Here is a 19,853-nt window from a genome sequence, read left to right as displayed (position 1 = left end):
ACAATATGCAGAAACAGAATGACAATGTAAAAAGGTATTTATTATAAATTTAATATAAATTATCATCATAATATCATTTAAAGGTCCCCTGCAGATATGTTTTAAGATACAGTACCAATCAAAAGTTGGGACACACGTTCTCATTAAAGGGAATGGAAATGTGTGCCCAAATGTTTGACTGGTACTGTATATTACACTACTCTGCTCTGAATAATAATTTGAGGGTAACATGTTTTTTTCCTCAAAAAAAAAAAAAAAATTCCATGACCTGGTTAAAAAAATCCCTAAAATTAGATCTCCCCCTCCTCCCTAATTGAAAAATCCAGAATCTCTGAATATGCACATATTTTTCATTTCAAAAGTTTTAACTGCTGGACACAAAATGTCTCTTTCTTCACTGAAAAGTCCATTCACAGTGTTTGTGCACTGGAGGCTTCAAGTTTCCACATCACACTTGTGTGAGTTGCATACTGGACCACAATTGGCTCCAAACTAGTTGTGATGTCACAAATCATGCCGTAGGTACACACCTTAGACTCAGATTCAAGGTGAGCACAGAGAAATTTACTCCATCAGATGAATGTGAAAACAGCCTTGTAGTGTCAAACTCTGCACACACGTCATTCTGCACAGTGAAGCGCAAACATCCAACTGTAGGAACATGAAGCAAAACACATTTTTGAGTGGAGGGGGACTTTAAATAATCAGTGTAATCACAGACGCCTGAGCAATGGAGCAAGTGGAGCAAATGCATCCCCATTATTCAGTTAGGGGGAGTAAAGTTATGGTTTTGTCAACCCACTTTTTGTCTTTTTAAAAATAAACTTCATATCAGTGACCACCCTTTGAGTTGGTTCAGTTGAACCCGTCACTGACTGACACTGCAATGAGAGAGAGACAGACAGACAGAGTTGAGCTTTTCCTCACCACTTATTTAGACTTCTACAGACTGCTTTGCTTTAGTTTAAGTTTTAGTTGGACTTACTTGGAATTACTTTTCAATAAGAGGACGCATTGCTCCGTGTAATGATCTCTCCTTTCATCCAGCCACTCCGCGCTGTGCTTTCATTATTATGATTATTCTCTCATTTTCTCCGCCAGGGTAAATGAGAGGCTTGAGTTTACTCCAAGGGGTGGTTTTGCAGTTAGGTCTCGTCCTTGACTAAAATGGCCCTTTTAAGTCTTGAGGAGCAAAACTTTCTGAGTTGTGCATTAAAGCAGATGTGAGACATTGTAGGTTAAAATGATCTGCTTTTGAAATGATGATTATTCATTACAACTGCATCAGCTAGTGGTGCTATTGAGAATAACTCCCACTAGAACCTGTGTGTAAAATAAACAGGTGGAATTAGATAGTTGCTCTGAGGCCATTTCATTCATCCAAATTGTTTGTACCCTCAGGTATAACATTGTTTAACCAGGTTTAATTATTTAAATTATATTGTGATGTGTTGTAAATCTATTTCATTTATATAATTGTTTGTCCTTGTTTAACCTTGAAGATGGCCCAGTAGCCTGTAATCTACTACCATTTTAGGCTACATAATGTTTTTATGAATATAATTTCAAATATGAAATAGCCAGTCTTCTTATAATCATTTCCTATCTTGATCCAACCAATTGTATACTGTTCTTGATGCAGTCTTGGTTTTGCTACCATCTAAGCTAGTTAGCGTGCTAACTACAAATTAGAAATCTGTGCTCATTTTGGAGCAGCACTGCTCACCAGTCAGTAAGTTAACACAGTGAAGAGACATATTTGTACCAGTAGACTTCTCTGTGCCTCTTTTGCGGAGCAGTTTATACAGAAGTGGAGGGTTATGTAAAAGAGGAATGTCAGCAGCGCAAATCTGCATATCCAGTTGAACTTTTTGCAAAATATTTGTGCTGACTTACTTCACCTCTGTGAGGAGATCTGCTGATTGCGTCGACTTAATTGAAATACATTGATTTCACTTACAAATGTAACTATTTTAAATGCTGATGTGACTGAGCCTTTAAAGATTTTCAGAGAAAATGTTAGTGTGGTATAAATATAAGAATCGTATGCAACCAACCTTCCTTTTGATTATTGATTGATTCAATTTATTTATTTATTCTTTGTTTATATTGCAATACAAGTGACCAACATGAAGACACATATGACACAGTGCAAGACAAGACAAGAGGGAGAACCAGACTCAAACTGAAACAAAAGGAAAAAAAGCAGAACAGCAGCAATAATAATAACAATGTACCCGGCAAGCAAAAAGAAAAAGCATGTTTAGCTTCGATTTTCATATTGTAGCTAAGCATGCATGTAGGTAGGTATGTGTGTGTGTGTGTTTGTGTGGGTGGGTGGGTTTTCAATATGAAAGATATATAGGGGAGAGAGAACAAACAAAGGGGGGGGGGGGGCAGTATTAACAAAGGAAGAAAAAAAAAGAAAAAATAACAAAGCTACAATACTCAGGGAGGGCATCTCTGGTTATACATACATCCTGATATATTATTTATCAGGGCCAACCTGGGAGGAACAGTTGATCGTTACACCATCCGGCGCTCCTCTCAAGCCAGCCTCAGCACCCTGAGAAACAACACAGATAGATATAGTAATAATTATCATAAAGACAGATAGTAAATATATAACAATATACAGTAAACAATCACCCTTCCTTGATCATATCTCCTGCTTTGCTCTCTGCGTGGCCTCTGTAAACGGTGTTGCACCTGGATAACTGAAGTTACAGTCAATCTGTTTAATACAGAAACATCTCCTGAGCATGTTACCTCTTCCTGAGAGCATTACTTCTATCCTCTCTGTCATATTTTCCCTTCTTTCACTTTTTCCTCCCCCGCTCTCCCCTTCCTGTCTTTATCTCACCCCATTGTCCCTCATCTCTTACCCTCTAATCCAGCTCCTCACTTCTAACACCAATTCAAAAAACAATCCTCCTCCTTCTCTATCCTCTCTTACAATTTTTCACTTTTCCTTCTTTTTTTCCCCCTGTGTCATCTCAACTCCGCTCGTCTAACTCCACATGTGCCAGTCAGACACAAGCCCCTTACCCTGTCAGTGAGTGAGAGTGAAGCATCCTGGGCCACTGACAGTGTCCTATGATGGAGCGGTGAGGGACGTTGACTGAAGGTCATATGGTAATAAAGAGTGACTGCAGCTTGCCTGGCGCCTCACCTCCTGTGACAGGTTTGTGTGAATAGCGCAGCCAGCTTGCATCACTTAAGTGAGAATAACCTTCACACAACAGAGAGAATGGTGACAGCCTGATCCCAAACCCAATGACGAAGAAAAAGAATGGAAGGGATGGGACAAGAGAAGAGAGAAGTAGGACAGTTCTTTCTAATTCTCAGTGGAGCATTTTAAAGAATCTAAATATGACGGACCTGTCAAAGAACCCATTCACTGTCACTGTGATTTTTATTGAAAGAGATGCATGAAGGAGGAGGCTCAGCAAAAAGCCATGCATAATGCACCAATAGCCGAGATCATTTATTTTGCTCTGCTAAAACACACCTTTGCCTCATTTACAATCTCTTGCAGCTGAATGCTGGGCTGTTGACTGACAGCTTTTGACCTTGTGCGAGTCTGATCCTCATATCTGGACAGGTGATTAGTTCACTGAGATAATAATGGCTCTTTGTAGGTAACAGTGACAAATAAGGTGTAATTATAACTCCAGGAAGACAATCAGGACTTGGCTGTCAGAGAGAGCAGAAGTCAAGAAGCTAATGACAATGAGCATCAGAGGGGTGGAGGTGGAAAGTGTTGTTCAAGTTGAGGAGAAAAAAGAGTGGAGGATAAGGGGAGTGAGAGGGAGAGAGATGACTGATGGATTTGCTGAATGTGAAAGCGTCCCCTATAGGGAAAGGATAGAGATGGTACGGAGGGTGGGCACAGAAAGGAAATGGCCAGGAGATAGATGAAGAGTAGATATGTGATAGAGCGATAAGGCGTTCGGCTGGGTATGGCTGATACAAACAGAGCAATAGAAGGGCAAAGAGTGAAAAAGGCACATCTGCCAGTCAAGAGAGCCAATATGGGTTAACCTGCCAGCTTAGACAACCACAGGGGAATTAGATAACCTCAGCTGGGCTAAAACCACCAGCTTGACCTTGGCAGCGGCGCCTCTGCAAACATACAGGCACTAATTTCACTGGAAATGTGGCTGGACTGATTCATAGCACATAATAGGGCTGATTCATGTTGTAATGCTGCTGCGCCTGTGTGTGATGTTAAAATTAGGGTTGCTAACAAACAGTTATTTTCATCATTGTTGAACCTCACATTTATTTTAAGATCATAAGTGCTCCATACAGTTTGGATAACTCATAACAGGCTTTGAGTGGTCTGAGTGATCGTGATATCCTGACTTTTAAACCCTAGTATGAATGAAGTTCCAAAAACACTGAATCCCACACTTTCCATAATGCAACCAGTAGCTTCTTTTTTTTTTTTTTTGTCAAACATCCATTTCTTTCAAACTCTACAGACAGGAGGCTTTCTGTTATAAATTTGTAGTATCCAATCTAAGCCAAGATAACTCTGATGACAAGGTTATTTCCTCAGACCACAGAAGACATTATACAACTTTGAGTACTCCTCATGATTAGTAGATTGACCTTATTTAAAAAAAAAAAAAAAAAATGGGTGGAGTTCCCCTTTAATTATTTATTCAGTCCTCAAAATGGAAGAAATTACTGAAAGTCCATGGGGATGTCTTCACATTCCTAATTTTATCTAACCGACAGACCAAAACGCAAAGCTATTAAATACAGCATAAAAAAAGAGAATCTGAGACTGAGTTGAGCTGAGTTACTGAATTGGTAAACCTCCCAGATCCCTTTTCATCTCATGATCAATTAAAGGGGACCTATTATGCTTTTCCATATTTTCAGCCATATATATAATTTTACAGTGTTAGATATTCATTCATTAAATGTGGCCAAAGTGTCAAATAATGAGGTAAACATATGTAGAAGTAATCCTTCTGGGCAAACAGCATGGGCTTCAGACTGCCCTGAACGCTCGGTTTCCAACGTTTTTTTCTACTTTCAGCCCGAGCTGACGTCGGCGTGTGACAGTTTTCTTTATATGGTCATCTGCTCCAGGCACAGTGCGAGAGTTCACTGCTGTGCTGGTCATCTGCAGCTCTTCCTTCAGTTTCTGCTTGTACTGTTCCTCCCTGCATTATTTCTAACTCATCCACTGAACAAAGAGCTCCAAATATGTCCATATGTTGTTGTTTCCACTGTTTTTTAGCGCTGCTAACAAAGCTCCACTAATTGAGGAACATGTTTAATTTCCTGTAAATTCTTCACAATAAAAGTTTCCCATTATTTAGTCATTTAAAAGCTTTTAATTTGAAGCAGTAAAGCAGGAAATGTTGGGTTTGCATCAGCAGTAACTTAACACAACTCTGATACAGCTGCCCCTCGGCAGACTTCCTTAAAGAGACAGGAGAAAAATCTGCCTGTTTCAGACAGAGGCTGAACTGAACTGTAACTCACGCAAAGCTACACTAGTGGAGTCCCAGAATAAAAATATAGAGCTGGAAATGAGCACAATAGGTCCCCTTTAATTAGTAGATGATGGCACAAAACAATAACCCACTAAATATGACGGTATTACCTGTGTGAAAGCACCTTTGCTCTTTTCCCTAAATGTCGTCTTCTTGATGTTTGCTGAGGTGGTCTTTGTGATTTGATGAATGAATTATTAATATATTCATTTTTAGACATTAGCATAAATATTGTAAACAAGTGACACCATTGATGAGAACAATGGCAGCCTCTACAGGCTTCAATGCTGCTCTATATGCTGATGTGTGGTGGGAAACAAAAAGAAAGTGCTTATATTATCAGCCCTCTCCAGGGTTTTAAATTGTAACCACAGGCTAAGTCACACGGTCATCCTGGTAATTAAATTTAGGAACGCAGTTTCCACCTGAGATCTATCCAGATTGCTCAAGCTTGTTTTCAATTCAACATTATCCCATGTCATCTACTTTTCACTTTCCAACATGTGATTCCTAATGTTCTTTAGATATTCTCTGAGCATCTCATTCCAGCCTCCCTAGAGATGCCGTACAGCCTGTGTGATTCATCCTCCACTAATTATGAATCTGTGGGAGTAATCCATACATTGACTGGACAGTGTGTCCATGTTGTAGGTGTTGTGACTTTGCTGGTAGCGTTAATAAGTATTTTGCTTCGGCAGCAAAGCTTGGTATCGGCATTGGATAAGTCATGCACCGTTTAACATCCTGTTTGTATTGCGCACTCATCCCCATTGGGTCCCCTGAAGATAAAGACCTCATATAAGTGCAAATCAGTGACATGTGGCTGTTATTAAAAGCAAAAATAGACTGTAGGCATGACCTGCAGAGCAGGAATTAGTGTCCAATTGATCACAAAGTTAAGTTGTTGCTCAATTATAGCAACTATCTAAACAGTAAATTCAAACTCAGAAGCTGTGATTGCCAACCATGATTTGTACTTGAAGGGAAGGGAAGGAAAAAAAAACATACATTTTTTTAAAATACTTTTAAACCTCTTTGATTAAGTTCTCAAATAAAGTAGTGCACTGTTTCTGCAGTGCATTTCTCAGAGATTACATCAGTTAATCAGGGTTTCAAAGCATATTTTTCATCAATTCCTGTTGATAAAATTAGATTTTCTGTAGGTGACTTTTGTGTACATAGCACTGTGGTTGCTACCCAGCTATTCTTCTGTGCACTCAAAACAATCTAAAAATGTAAAATGCATTTGCTCTGGTGCAAATGTCAATAAAAACCTAATATAAAAAATAAATTGCTTAAAAATAGCTAAACAAGTACATGATTATGGGAATTTCCTATTAACATTGAAAAAAGAGTAAATTGCCACAACTTTCTTAGAACAAGATAGTTTTTTTTGGCATGAGAATTCCTGGTATAAACAAATAAGTTGGCTACTTCTAAGTAAAATAGCCAGCAAAATGTGCCACCCAAGTGCATATTGTGTAACCTGTCCTTCACTCTACATTACATCTTCCATCTTACTCATAGAGTTATTACTTTTGAAATGTGGAACAAATGGTACATGATAATACCTTTGATATTCACTGACAGCAGTGGTTGGTTATCATTGTAATGACATTGCTTTTCCATTACATCTCCAGAATTGGCTATTACATCTTGTCCTGCCTTGTCAAATCTAAATTACTCAAATCACCTCTCCTGTCCACTTCTGTGTTGGTGATAAGAGGAGCCATTAGCATAGCAGACAATTAAAAGAGAAACGCAGTTAGAGGCAAGAATTTAAGGATTTTTTTTTCTTTTGGAATGTGTGAGTTGAGAGAGGTTTCATCAGTCCTTTTACAGCCCACAGGAACTACAAGAACAGATGGATAATATAGATTAGTAACATTAAAAAAACAAGAATACTATATACACTACAAGCATCTACCATATACAATATGAAGCATGAAAAACAACAATAAAGGCACAAAATTCCATATGTCATACATAAATGGAGTAATATGTAATGTGTAGGTGGTTACATTTTTCAAGTAACTGGCCCAGCACTGATTGAGACAGAAATAATCATTAATAAATTGAGAAAACAAGGAAGTTGTAACAAATAATGAATTCTAAGCACTGTCAACACCATGAAGGTAGCAGCAAAAAAAGCACAGTGTGTGAAAGTCTCATATGTTAACAGTGGAGTAGTGTGATTGACTGTATTTGATTTGGTCCACAGAGAACAGTGGTCATTGCCTTTGAACAATTAATGAAATTACATTTTTTGGTTTGTCTATATTTCGACTGTAAATAAAACTTTACTCTGATAAAATGTGATGGGTAAACATGACCACACTTGCTGCTCTTTCCCACCCACACTACAGTACAGCAAGCAACTATAATAAATGTAGTATGTACAGTAAAGAAAGACTGCAACAATTGCTACACCTGGTTAACCCAATGTATGCAGTAATTACAAGTTATTGTTTAATGAAAGCTTACTTTTACTCTTTTGGGTAGGTTAAGAAATCCTGACAGCCCCCCATATCACCACCACTTTCTGAAAGCTGGAGCAGTGGCATATATCAGATATTCAGATATTGATATTTGCCTCACAAATCCAGGGCTCTACTACCTTTTAACTATTTTAAACATCTGAGAGTTGTTTTCAGTCTCCCCTCATCTCATTTCATTAAGTATCTATGGTCAAACACAATGTCAGTGCACAGCAGGGCAAAGTCTTGTTTCAGTGAAAACCCCCCTAACTGATGAGATGCTAAAAGATATAAAACTGTCTTGAGGTCTTGATTTACAATGGATTGCTGATCATCATTTCTAATGAAAGTCTGAATGCTATAGGGCCAAGTGGGAAAAAGATTTGAGCTATACTTTCATAGGCTGACATTGGGATTCCATCTTCATTCATTAAAATGGTAACCTTAACTTTTTATGCTCAAATGGAACCTTTTTTTTTTTTCTTTTTAAATACACCGGGAGGACTCCACAAGAAGAACAGCACAATTTCCAACTCATGTCCCAGATGCAAAATGTAGGCAGCAACTCTTGTACACTTTTGGAAATGAAATAAGAACATTACTGGGAATCAGGGGTTCATAGGTTTTGCTCCTCTAGACTTATTCTGCAAGCAGACTGTTCCCCTCTGCCATTTGATAAGAGAGGCAAAGTTTATTAAAACAGCCTTGATTCCTGGAAACATTGTTATGACTTGGGGGAACAAATTTCCCACTTCTACGTGGCTCAAGAAAATAGTTTCATATATAACCTCAGTAAGACTGTTTATTTTCTCAAGAAACCCAGACCTCTAAAATATATATTGAAATGACTTTAGGCACTATTTGGCAAATTACAGTTAGATACATAAGATTACTGTTGGTGTGGCAGCTGTTATGCAGTTTATCTTTTACATTAGAGTAAGAGATTATGATCAGATATTGTTGTTGTTGTCTGGAGGAAAAAGATATAATTTACCACATTATTTACATATTTATTTTTATCACGAGGTATTTCTTTTTTCTTCCTTTTTTCCTTTGGGCTCAGAGGTTTTTGGGGGTGAGTAGTGGGGATTAAATGAGAGTAGCAATGTTGTTACAATAGTGTTAGCTGAAATCTCTCAATATCCTGTAGATATTGTATTGTATTGTAAAGCTTTTACCAGTGCCCTAGGGCAACAACTTATACGGCCTGCTAGTATTAAGAAAAGTTGCTTGCAATATATGTATTGATAAATTTAACTATTTTATTTGTGGTCTTTTTCAAATAGAGCTCCATGTTGTAAAAATAAACCCGGTCCAATTCATGGCAGAGTATACTGGAATCGTATTAATATGCTGTGTCCATAAATTGAAAGCGCTCTGGAAGTTGAACAATGCAATACATCCTTTGAAACATATGTCCAAATTCAGTGCTAGGATCGAACATAATTTATTTGTCTTAATTTCGGTGTTTGATATAGGCAATATTTTAAGACACATATACAAATATTGTGCTTGGAATAATAATTTGTGTCTGTTGTTTTCACACAAAAGTTCAATTACCAAGTTAACAATTCTTAAAATTTCATTTTCTCATTGAAATCCAGAATCTATGAATATGTAAATATATGTCAAAAGTTTAAATACTAGATATGAGATGTATCCTACTTCAAAGAAAAGTCTGAAGTGTATGTGCACAGTAGGTTTCACATTTCCACATCACACTTGTGCAAGTTGTACTGGACCACAGTTGGCTCCAAACTAGTTGTGATGTCACAAATCATGCTCATAGATACATGTCTTAAACTCACACTTAAGGTGAGCACAGAGAAACTTTCCTTCTTCAACAGATGAATGTGAAAACAAACTCTACACATACATCATTCTGCACAGTGAAGAAGACAACATCCAAGTGAAGGAACAATAAGCAAAACAAATTTTTGAGTGGAGGGGGACTTTAAGGGTGCATTTTTTTAGCATCTAATTCCTTTTTAAGAGACTTCCTTGGTTTATATTTGGTTGAGATTTTGTGTAACACCAAAAAAAGCATTGCATAATTGCATTTGTGTCTGGGATTTCCATTGGTAAAAAAACAAAATGTCTATGCAAAAAAGGGCTGGTCAGATCGTTAGCATAGACTACTATTACTGCTCCTTCACTTCAATGAGACTTGCACAAAATAATGTATCTTTAGGTTTCTGAACAGTGTCCTCTATATGCCCTGGAAATGAGTGATTTTAAACAGTGTGAACCTTCTTGAATTCATCTGTGAATATCCCTCCATTGTGTTGCCACTAATCTGCTCTGTTGAATGTACTGAATCTGTCGGGTCCTTCACAGTACTCACACACTCAAAACGTTAACATTGACAAGCGCAAGGAATTTTTTTCAAAGATTATTTCATTGTGTAGTTATCTAAAGCTGTGTGGCTAATTTAAGCACTTGAAAATGCCCTTCTTTTCAATGACAGAAAACAAGCAGACCACCATTTATTGTCTTGCTGCTCACACTCTTTTGTTTGTGCATTAATACTTCTTATTACCCATTCTGTGGGTTTTCAGTGTAAATTCCATTGTTTTACTGCAAGCGTTGATTTCCCCTGACGTCCTCGACTAATGCCTTGCCAGGGGGATTTAAACACACATGTGCGCACACACACACACACACACACACACACACACACATATTGGGGCACAATAATTCCAGCTTTTTATTCATATTCACATAATGAGATAACCCCTTCAAAAGGTGAAGAAACTGGAAGTTTTGTGACAAAACAAGTGTCTGAAAACTTTTTAAATATAAATCTCTTCATTATGGGATATAACTGCAGACTAGCTATGTAAACATTAATGAAAATGTCTATTTAAGACTGAGCAGGTTGTGTTTAGAAAGAACCAGACTGGCTGTTGAATGGCAATAGCTCATTAGCTGGCCCAGCAAAGCAAAGCCTCTCATAAAATGAAGAGAATTTGCCCTGAGGCAACCTCACCAAAATCACACTGTGTGTGTAGGTCCAAGGAAAACTTTTAAATCAGACTGTCAAAGGAATCCATTTTAGCATTTGCTAAAATACAATCCTGGAATAGGTCAAGCATGTCCTTGTAGCAACTTCAGCTCTTCATGGTTCCAGCTTCTTTCTTTTTCTTTGTGTTGTACATTTTGGGAAATATTCTTATTTACTTTCTTTTCTTTCTTTCTCTTAAAATGAGACTATCCATGACAATCTCATGTCTGTGCACTAACGTTAAGTACAGTGCAGGACTCAGGGCGTGGTTAGCCTAGCTTAGCATAAAGAGTGGAAAAAGGAAAACATTTAGCTCAGCTCTGTTAAAAAAAAAGTAAAAAAAGTTAAAAAAAAGAATACTATGAACTCATGAATGTAAATGTACATTTTATATTTTGATTTTATTGGGAGTTATGTTTTGGAGCTTTTTCATGACGGACAACAGTTTAGCTACAGTCAGGATGTGCCAAGTGTAGCTTAGCAAAACAACTGGAGGCAGGGAGAAAGTTCACCTGGCTCTGACAAAAGTTCAAAAATATGTCTACCAGCACCACTAAACTCATCAATTTAAACGTCAAATCTCCTTATTTAATCATACATAAAAACATCAGCCAGATGTATTGACAGTGCGTAGCATCCTTAAGTCTTGTCACCTAAGACATATAAGTTACCTCTGCTTACTGAACACATGGAAGAGCAGCATCTCCAGTTATAAACTGTTATTTAAAGAGGACCTATTATGCTCATTTCAGCTCTAAATTTCTATTTTTGGACTCCACTAGAGTAGCTCTGCATGAGTCAAAGTTCAAAAAACTCCTTATTTATCTTATACTGGCCCTTTATACAGCCCCTCAATATACACAGTTTCTCTTACACTCCGTTTTAGCTCCTGTCTCTTTAAGGCCCCCCTCCCAATGAGCCCACTCTGTTCTGATTGGCCAGCTTTACTATCAGAGTTGTGTGATTGACTTTACCGTCAATGTAAACCAAACATTTCCTGCTTTACTGCTTCAAATTAAAAGCTTTTCACTAAGCTTTTGACTAACTAATGGGAGACTTTTATTGTGAAGAATTTACAGGAAGTAAAAACCTGTTCCTCACTGACTAAGCGGAGCTTCGTTAGCGGCGCTAAAAACCAGTCGAAACAACAACATACGGAGCTATTTGGAGCTATTTGTTCAGTTAGAAATAATGCAGGGAGGAAGAGTACAGGCAGAAACAGCCACAGTGAGATGTTTTATGAAGAGCTGCAGACAACCAGCACACCTCCAACAGGTAAACTACTTATTTTACTTTGCTGTGCTGTGTAATGGTGTTGTGGTTTGGTGTTACTACTCCCGCATTGTGCACATATGAGATGTCCATATAAAGAAATCCGTCACAAACTGATGTCAGCTCGGGCCGAAAGTAGAAAAAACCGTTGGAAACCAAGTGTTCAGAGCAGTCTGAAGCTGCTGCTTTCTGCTCACAGGGATTACTGCTACATACGTTTACCTCGTTATTTGACACGCCGGCTACTTTTAACATGAACATCCGACATTGTGACATAATATGTATGAAAATGAGGTAAAGCATAATACCTCCCCTTTAATAAATAGGTCCAATACATAACTTCTAATGGTCTTTTTTACATTTATGCTCATGTGGGTTAAACACATGAACATAGATGTAAAAAAGACCTGTCTCCAGCTCAGTACTCAATGCGTAGACATGAGATTAATATCAATCTGTTCATCTCACTTTGGAAAGAAAGCAAATAAGTGGACTTCCCAAAACATTGAACTATTCCTGTTAAACCATTCTTCTCTTCTCTTTCCTAAAAACTCTCCCTGTCCATTCCTTCCTTTCCCAGGACGAGTCTCTTTCTTCTCTTCCGGCTCGGAGAACCTCCACCGCGTTGAGAGGGTGACATGGGGGACGCGATACGCCATCACCGTGTCCTTCACCTGCGACCCTGCACACGCCATCTCTGACCCTGCCCTGCTTGGAGGCACCCACGGGTGATGGTGACAGCGCTGCCCACTGGCTCGGTGAAGCCCTGTAGTACAGATGGGGAGCAGAGGGGAAAGGCAAAGGAGGAGATGGGAGGAGAGAAAAAAGAGGGAAGGAGAGGAGGAATGAAGTGAGATTTTATATGTTGGTTGTACTTGCAATAATCATGTATTGTAGCTGCACGGTCAATATCTGTAATTTATTTTAATATTATAGATACTGACTGGCTGTCCGTCATGATTGCGCTACAGTAAAATGCCACATACTTGCACCCTCTCTTTTGTAGAGGTGTTTTCTTAATTTTTAGACCCTTGTGTGTTTTTATCCAATTTTCTACAGCAGTTGCTTTTTTTTATTGAACCATCATAATCGCTGGTATTTGGCTTGTTTGGGTTCCCCACAGGTTTCTACAATCCATGCCTCTTGATCTTTGCGGGTTGGCTTCAGCAGAAATTGCTCCTCGGCTAAAACGGTTTCAGCGAAGCTAAAGTGGGATTGTTTTTTTTTCCGGCATGTCTCTGTGTGCTTTTTTTTTTATTTTAAGAAGCGGGCTGTCCATTCCTTAAAGAAGAGATATAAATCTGGTGAATCACCTACTGAATCACAAAATCTCCACTCATACTGGCCCCCATATGAGTACTCATGGCCCAAGAGGTGATTTCTTCTAAGAAGAACCCTCTCCTTATCCAGGAGTGATTGCTCTTTTTAGTATGATACCATTTGCTTTAATGTGGTCTGCAAGAACGGTTTCAAATAAAATACTGACGGAACATGAAAAGTCCTTTCTCTCTCTGTCTCATCTTCAGCACTCACAGTTATTGGTGTTTCTTCTGTTTTCTCGGCTTGATTATTAAGAAACCAGCACACTTCAGTACCCAGAATAATATTCAGTTTTCATTAAATTAACCAGTATAATCCCTGTGCACACATTTATTGATTCTACTAGAGTCTTATCTGCTCTTCCTATGAGAGCCAGACACTTGAAGGCTTGCTTGATTGATCAAACACTATCATCTGTTCAGGAAGTCATTGCGCTTGCCTTTCTTATTTTCCGCACAGCTGCTCAGGACAAACCACCGTCTGTTCTGATGTCTGATAGATTCTGGAGTTAGAGCCTAGCATCCATCATTGAGTGGATACCATATATTTTAAAAAAGGCTATTTTAAGCTTCACCTCATAATTGGATTAAATGTTAATGACAGTGTCTAATTGCAGTTGCTTCATAGTTTGACATTTCTCATCATGGTGTATGAAATGGCGTGATGTATCAAAAGCCAGTAGCAGTCTGGGTTCCAGTAATCAAAATGTTTACTCTTGTTGCATGAAATTTCAATCACTTTCCATGGCATGCAGCCATTTTCCAGTAATCATAACAAAACTAAATCTCTTCTTACATCGAGTCACCAAGGCCTCCATATGTGATTAGGGGCACCTAATCTTTTTGTGAATCCAATGATTTTTATTTACTTTGGCTCTTTACTGCAGAGCATTGTTTGGGTACGTTTTGTTTATGTTGGCAGCTCTATCTTGAAAGTCAATTTATAATAGCAGCAGTTACTTCCACTTTAAGACCATATCAGTGGCTTTGCATGTTTTAGCCAATTTACTACAATTCACATGCACTTTATATTCAAACCATGTTATTTTATGTATTATTTCTACTCTTCAGCTTCCATTCATTTCTGTGCAATATGAATGAAAATTCACTTTTCAAACAAAATCAACACTGCATCCTTTTTTGTGAAAATTACACTATTGTTATGAGGTAATGTACATTTTTGTATTAATTGAGGCTTTTTTGACCCCTGGAGACTAGAAATAGCAGAAAACAACGTTACCATCTTACAGAGTTGATATGACAAATGTGTTAACAGTTCACACATTCAATAGATATGGAAAAATATTAACATTAATTTGAAGTTGTGTTTCTAGCTGCATAACAAATATAAGTCCAATATTCACTCTCTGTGAAGCTCTTAAGTGGTCTCCACTAACTCCCAAGAAAGATATATTGTTCTTTAGCTGCTATAAGAACTCCACTATGTTCACACGCTACTCACTTAGTTATATTCTATTAAGTGTAACATATGATTTGTAGTTCAGGAGCTACCACTTACAGACACACGGGTGGACAGCGTCCTGCTGTGCTTAACATAATTCCTACATTTACTCTGAACAAAGCACAAAGTCTGGTGACTTCACATTGACTGAAAATATACTGACAAGTACTGTGCCTACAGCACAATATGGGTCTTCAAAGCTCCTGAGGGACCCATTATCACATTCATTAGTATTAAGAGAGGCACAGTGCTAGGCCTGCATGTGGAGATGAGCTGTGTGGGAGGAATGTTTTTGTGTAATGGGGATGGTGGTGGATATATTATGGTAAAATAGCATTGCACCGAATGTATAGGCTTTAATGTGACAAGGTCATTCACACATGTCACATGTTTTATTGCAGCACATTGATCAAAGTTTTTAACTACTCATAATGAGCAGAAACATGAAGTCAGTGACTAGTTTTCCCATCAAAGGATCCACTGATCTCCTTTGATCCTCAAAGTAAATGCTCTGGTCACTGCAAAGAAACACACAATCATGTTATATGGCTCATGTGACATATTGATCAAACAGGTTAAAGACGAGTCTTTAAGGTCTAAACCTCAAAGGACATCTTTGCTGTCAAGATTAGTTAATGATTTCTGTTTAAAACTACATACACACTTGTCATCCAGTCTATAAAATGGAGTTGACCCCTATATCCTGTGTAACCTCAGCTAAAGACATTGTGCTAAATCAGTCTCATGAAGACCTTTAAAGTTATTGGAATAAAAAGTCCAATAACTGATCGTTCACTAAGCCCTGCTATGCCTGTCAATCTTTCTGTTCTCATATGCATTTTATAATGATAACAGTGGCACAGTGGTTTATCATACCAAATTCTTGGTAATGTTTGGAACAATGAGACCTTAGCTGCATTCAAAACCACCTACTATACTACCAGCGCGTACTGATTTGGCCAAAATGTAGCATGTAATATGCAGTATGCGTACAAAAGCAAAATCTGCAGTATGCCAAAAATACCCAGATGTGATACTCATTCAGAAAAAATCTCGAGTACGCATCTGACCAGCCTACCTCACCTACTCTGTCCGACAAAGCGCTAGAACTGTCACAACAATCAGTCATTTTTGAAATGGCGGACAGCAACACAGTGGAGATTTTGAGCCAGGCTAAAAGCTGTTGTAATTTTTGCTCTAGGACTAAGTTTTAATGTTTTTCAGGCTAGAAAGTCACCATTTAGATTCCAAATATGTGGTCAGTTTATCTAAATAACATCTGTTTGGAAATTTGCTCTGCCGTTTTCAGAGATGTGAGGAGCCACTGGCTGGGTGAGACTGGCCAGTCAAGTAGACCATTGCCATTAGCCGTTTTATTGTTTATTTCCGATTTCCAAACCTGGAAACCAGCTAAGCCTGGCCTAGCATACTGCAAATTAAATCAATTTAATAGTTTCATACTGCATACTACTATGAAAAGCAGTATGCAGTATGTAGTACATACTGCATATTGTGTTTGTGTGTTGGTAGTATATAGAAGGTGGTTCCAAATACAGCCCTTGACTTCAGATAGAGGTAGACAAAAGCTGCTTCACATTTCTAGCTGTCCACTGCTGCTGCTTTTAACTGTTGTACCTAATTAAGCTAACGTTAGCTCCACAAGTTGATTGAAACTGACTTTTTAATGTTTCCGGTGACTCTTCCTAAAACGAGAACCCCAAGGGGCCTTAAATATTTACTTGATGGCTACATATATGATATCTTGCTAAAAGGCTCAGGCTAACAGCTAAGAAACAGCGTTCTTATAATTACAAGAAAATTGAGACAGAGGTTAGAGTTATTGTTTATATTATTAAACTATATGTTTCACTCTTCACATTACAAGAGAAAAGGTTAAAATCTAGCCAATGTGTTTGGTGAACCTAACTATCTCGGATAACGAGTTTGGCTGGGGTTCCTGGGTTAGGTTACCTCTGTAGTCAGACATACTATGCAAAGCACCTTTCATTAAAGAAGATAAACACACTGTTTAATTCATTCCTTACACCTACGCTCTTGTGATTTTGGTTTCAGAAAGGCTAAAAAATAGACACTACACTCCAAACACTTTAAATGCTGAGTATCTCCCTTACAACTATGCACACCAAATGTGGAGAAATCCAAAGCTTGACAGGCCTGCATGCCTAGTTAGCATTGTTAAGCTATGATTGGACAATTGATATTTAGATAAGGGGTTTAGCTAACTGTCGATTTGACATCCCCCTCTTTTGCTTTGTTGCTTTAGCATGGTCTCGTCTTGAAAAGTATACAGTTAAAAGGTTTTATCATCCAATAACTCCATATACATGTACGTCAGGACAAAACTCTGGAGAGGCTGGTGTAATTGGAGCTTTCAGTAGCTGGTAAACTGTCTTAAATATGCAGTCTGACCTTTTAAACCCGCCTACAGTCCCAACAGTCATGGCAATATATTATTAGAACATTCCTGGGGTAATCTGAACAAATAATGGAGTGATGATACAACGTCTCACTCTCTACAGGATTTTATCATGGTGTGAGCTGTGTAATTAATTATTCTGTGTGACTGATTACCACCATTATTATCACTGGCTTGTGCCAACTGGCTCCATTACATACCAGTCTACACAAGGCCTAGTGAGGGGTCACACTGCTTGGAAGTGTCTGCCAATATAAGCAGTTCACACACAGCTGTAAACGACTGGACTAAAGCTGTGGATGATGGTTCCCTCATAGACAGCCTGGACAGTTAATGTATATCTAATGTCCAAAATGTACAAAGCAAAATAACACAAGATAGATAGAATATAGATAGAATATTAATGTTACTATGCATTTTATATCAAATATCAAAACCTCCTTTTACTCAAGTCAAAAGCTCAAACACCTGCACAGGTTTTAGATGGAAGTCAAGGGCAGAATCATGAATTGATCGATGTAAAAATTAGGATGTCAAAGCACAAAAGTGTCATTTGCTGCAAAGATGAAAAATCTTACGCAAAGGTGATTTGACAGACTGCTCTGGTTGCGTTTTAATAACACCTGAAGAGATTACACATTTTGGCAGCATGTGCTGTCATTTAAAGGTCACATCCTGCAACTAGAAATGTCATTTTAGACACTCGTGAATGTGTCCTGAGTGAATGAATGATGTGTAATTGAAAAAAGTGTATTTTTTCCAACCATCACTCTCTGTCCCTCCTTTCAGTGGCAGGTTCTTATTTTCACTGAAAGACTGTATTAAAATCCATTTACTATACACAAGGAGTACTCCTTAGCCTGTGAAAATGGTGTCAGAATGTCCTCTATGGCTCTGGTGGAGCTTTGTCAAGACTGAGAAAATCCCTGATGATGCCCGAGTGATGTCATCTGAGTTATCAGCTTGGGATTTGGGAAAGTTTATAAGAGAAAACCTAGGATACCAACTGGAGGCATGGAGTTTAAAAGACTTGGGTATTTACCAAGTAGGAAAGGTCCAACAAAAAGATGCTATGAAGTTGTATTAAGTGAAGTGTAGGATCAAGCCTTTTCTGGAGCATGACCTCATACTAGGAACTAAACATCACATGTTCATTGCTCTGTAATCTTATTGGCTGAGACCCACCTCCACCTGGTATCTGCCAATGTGGGTAGTGAGCTGTACCAAACTAACCACACTTTTACCCGATTGCAACTACCTGACATGCAAAAGACAATAAAGTAGAGCTGCAACTAATGATTATTTTCTTTATCGATTAATCTGTTGATTATTTTCTTAATTAATTAATTGATTAGACGTTTGTTCTACAAAATTCAATTCAATTCAATTGATAACACTTTATTTGTGCCCGAGGGGAAATTTGCAAAGGCATGTAGAGTAGTACAAATAACAAGTAATACAATACAGGAAAAATTTAAAATATACATAAAATGATGATACTAAATTGTCAGAAAATGGTGAAAAATGCCAATCACTGTTTCCCAAAGCCCAAGATGCAACCTAAAAAATTTTTCTTGTTTTGTCCAGATCAACAGTCCGCGACCCAAAGATATTCAGTTTACTATCACAGATGAGTAACAAAACCAGAAATATTCACATTTAAGAAGCTGGAACAAGAGAATTAAATATATGACTCACATAGTTAATAATAATTAAATATAATGACTATTATCAATTATCAAAATAGTTGGTGATTAATTTTCTGTCGATCAACTAATTGATTAATTGACTAATACTTGCACCTTTACAACAAAGAAAGAAAGTATACCCCTTGCCTGAAAAAGAGTGGTTATGTAAATAAGCCATCCAGTACAACTGGTCAGTGATGTCAGGAACAGAGCAAAGCTTGTAAAGCTACTGGTCAAAGTTTGAAATGATGAGAGGCCACAACTGATGCACCACTGGTCCAAATTTAGATGAGGAAATGATGTAGAATGTAGAAAGTAATTTAGTATACTTACTCCAGTAAAATGCATTGCTAAGGATTAAACCAGGTGGTTACCAACCTTTCTGGTTCATGACACCACAAAAGGGCGGTTTCCAGTTGGGGACCCTTGTCATGTTTGAGATGTCTGAGTTGTTAGCTGTTTCACCAATGGAAGATTTCCCCCTCCTAATTTCTCAGATAAATTCATTTGAATACATGTTTGAGACCCAAAATGGATGAATTATCCAGCATTTTCACAACAGAACTTTGTTTTTTTGTTTTTTTCTACCATATTAATCATCTCACAACCCCTCTGTGTTATTGTGACCCTTTCCCGGCCCCTGTGTTGGGAACCACTGGACTAAATTCACCGTATATA

The 19,853-nt window shown here is 38.0% G+C and overlaps 1 protein-coding gene across 3 annotated transcripts in view; it reads left to right on the top strand.

Moving 5' to 3' along the window:
- Positions 1–13,767, top strand: part of ogfod3 (2-oxoglutarate and iron dependent oxygenase domain containing 3) — a 32,198-nt gene extending 18,431 nt beyond the window's left edge. Inside the window, exons 9-10 of one of the 3 annotated variants that reach the window (XR_010924792.1) lie at positions 12,850–13,119; positions 13,393–13,767. Coding sequence is in view for 2 of the 3 variants with exons in the window: in XM_067575605.1 (XP_067431706.1) it covers positions 12,850–13,001 (152 nt within the window). In the remaining variant the exon portion in view is untranslated. Of the gene's footprint in view, positions 1–3,029; positions 4,574–12,849 lie in introns of those variants that run through there. The other 2 variants (XM_067575605.1, XM_067575606.1) reach the window with 2 other exon arrangements.
- Positions 13,768–19,853: the final 6,086 nt, after the last annotated feature.

This window comes from Thunnus thynnus, chromosome 20, assembly GCF_963924715.1.
Source record: "Thunnus thynnus chromosome 20, fThuThy2.1, whole genome shotgun sequence".
Classification (NCBI taxonomy): Eukaryota; Metazoa; Chordata; class Actinopteri; order Scombriformes; family Scombridae; genus Thunnus; species Thunnus thynnus.
The sequence above is the reverse complement of the archived record's forward strand: the minus strand, read 5'-3'. Positions and strand labels throughout refer to the sequence as shown.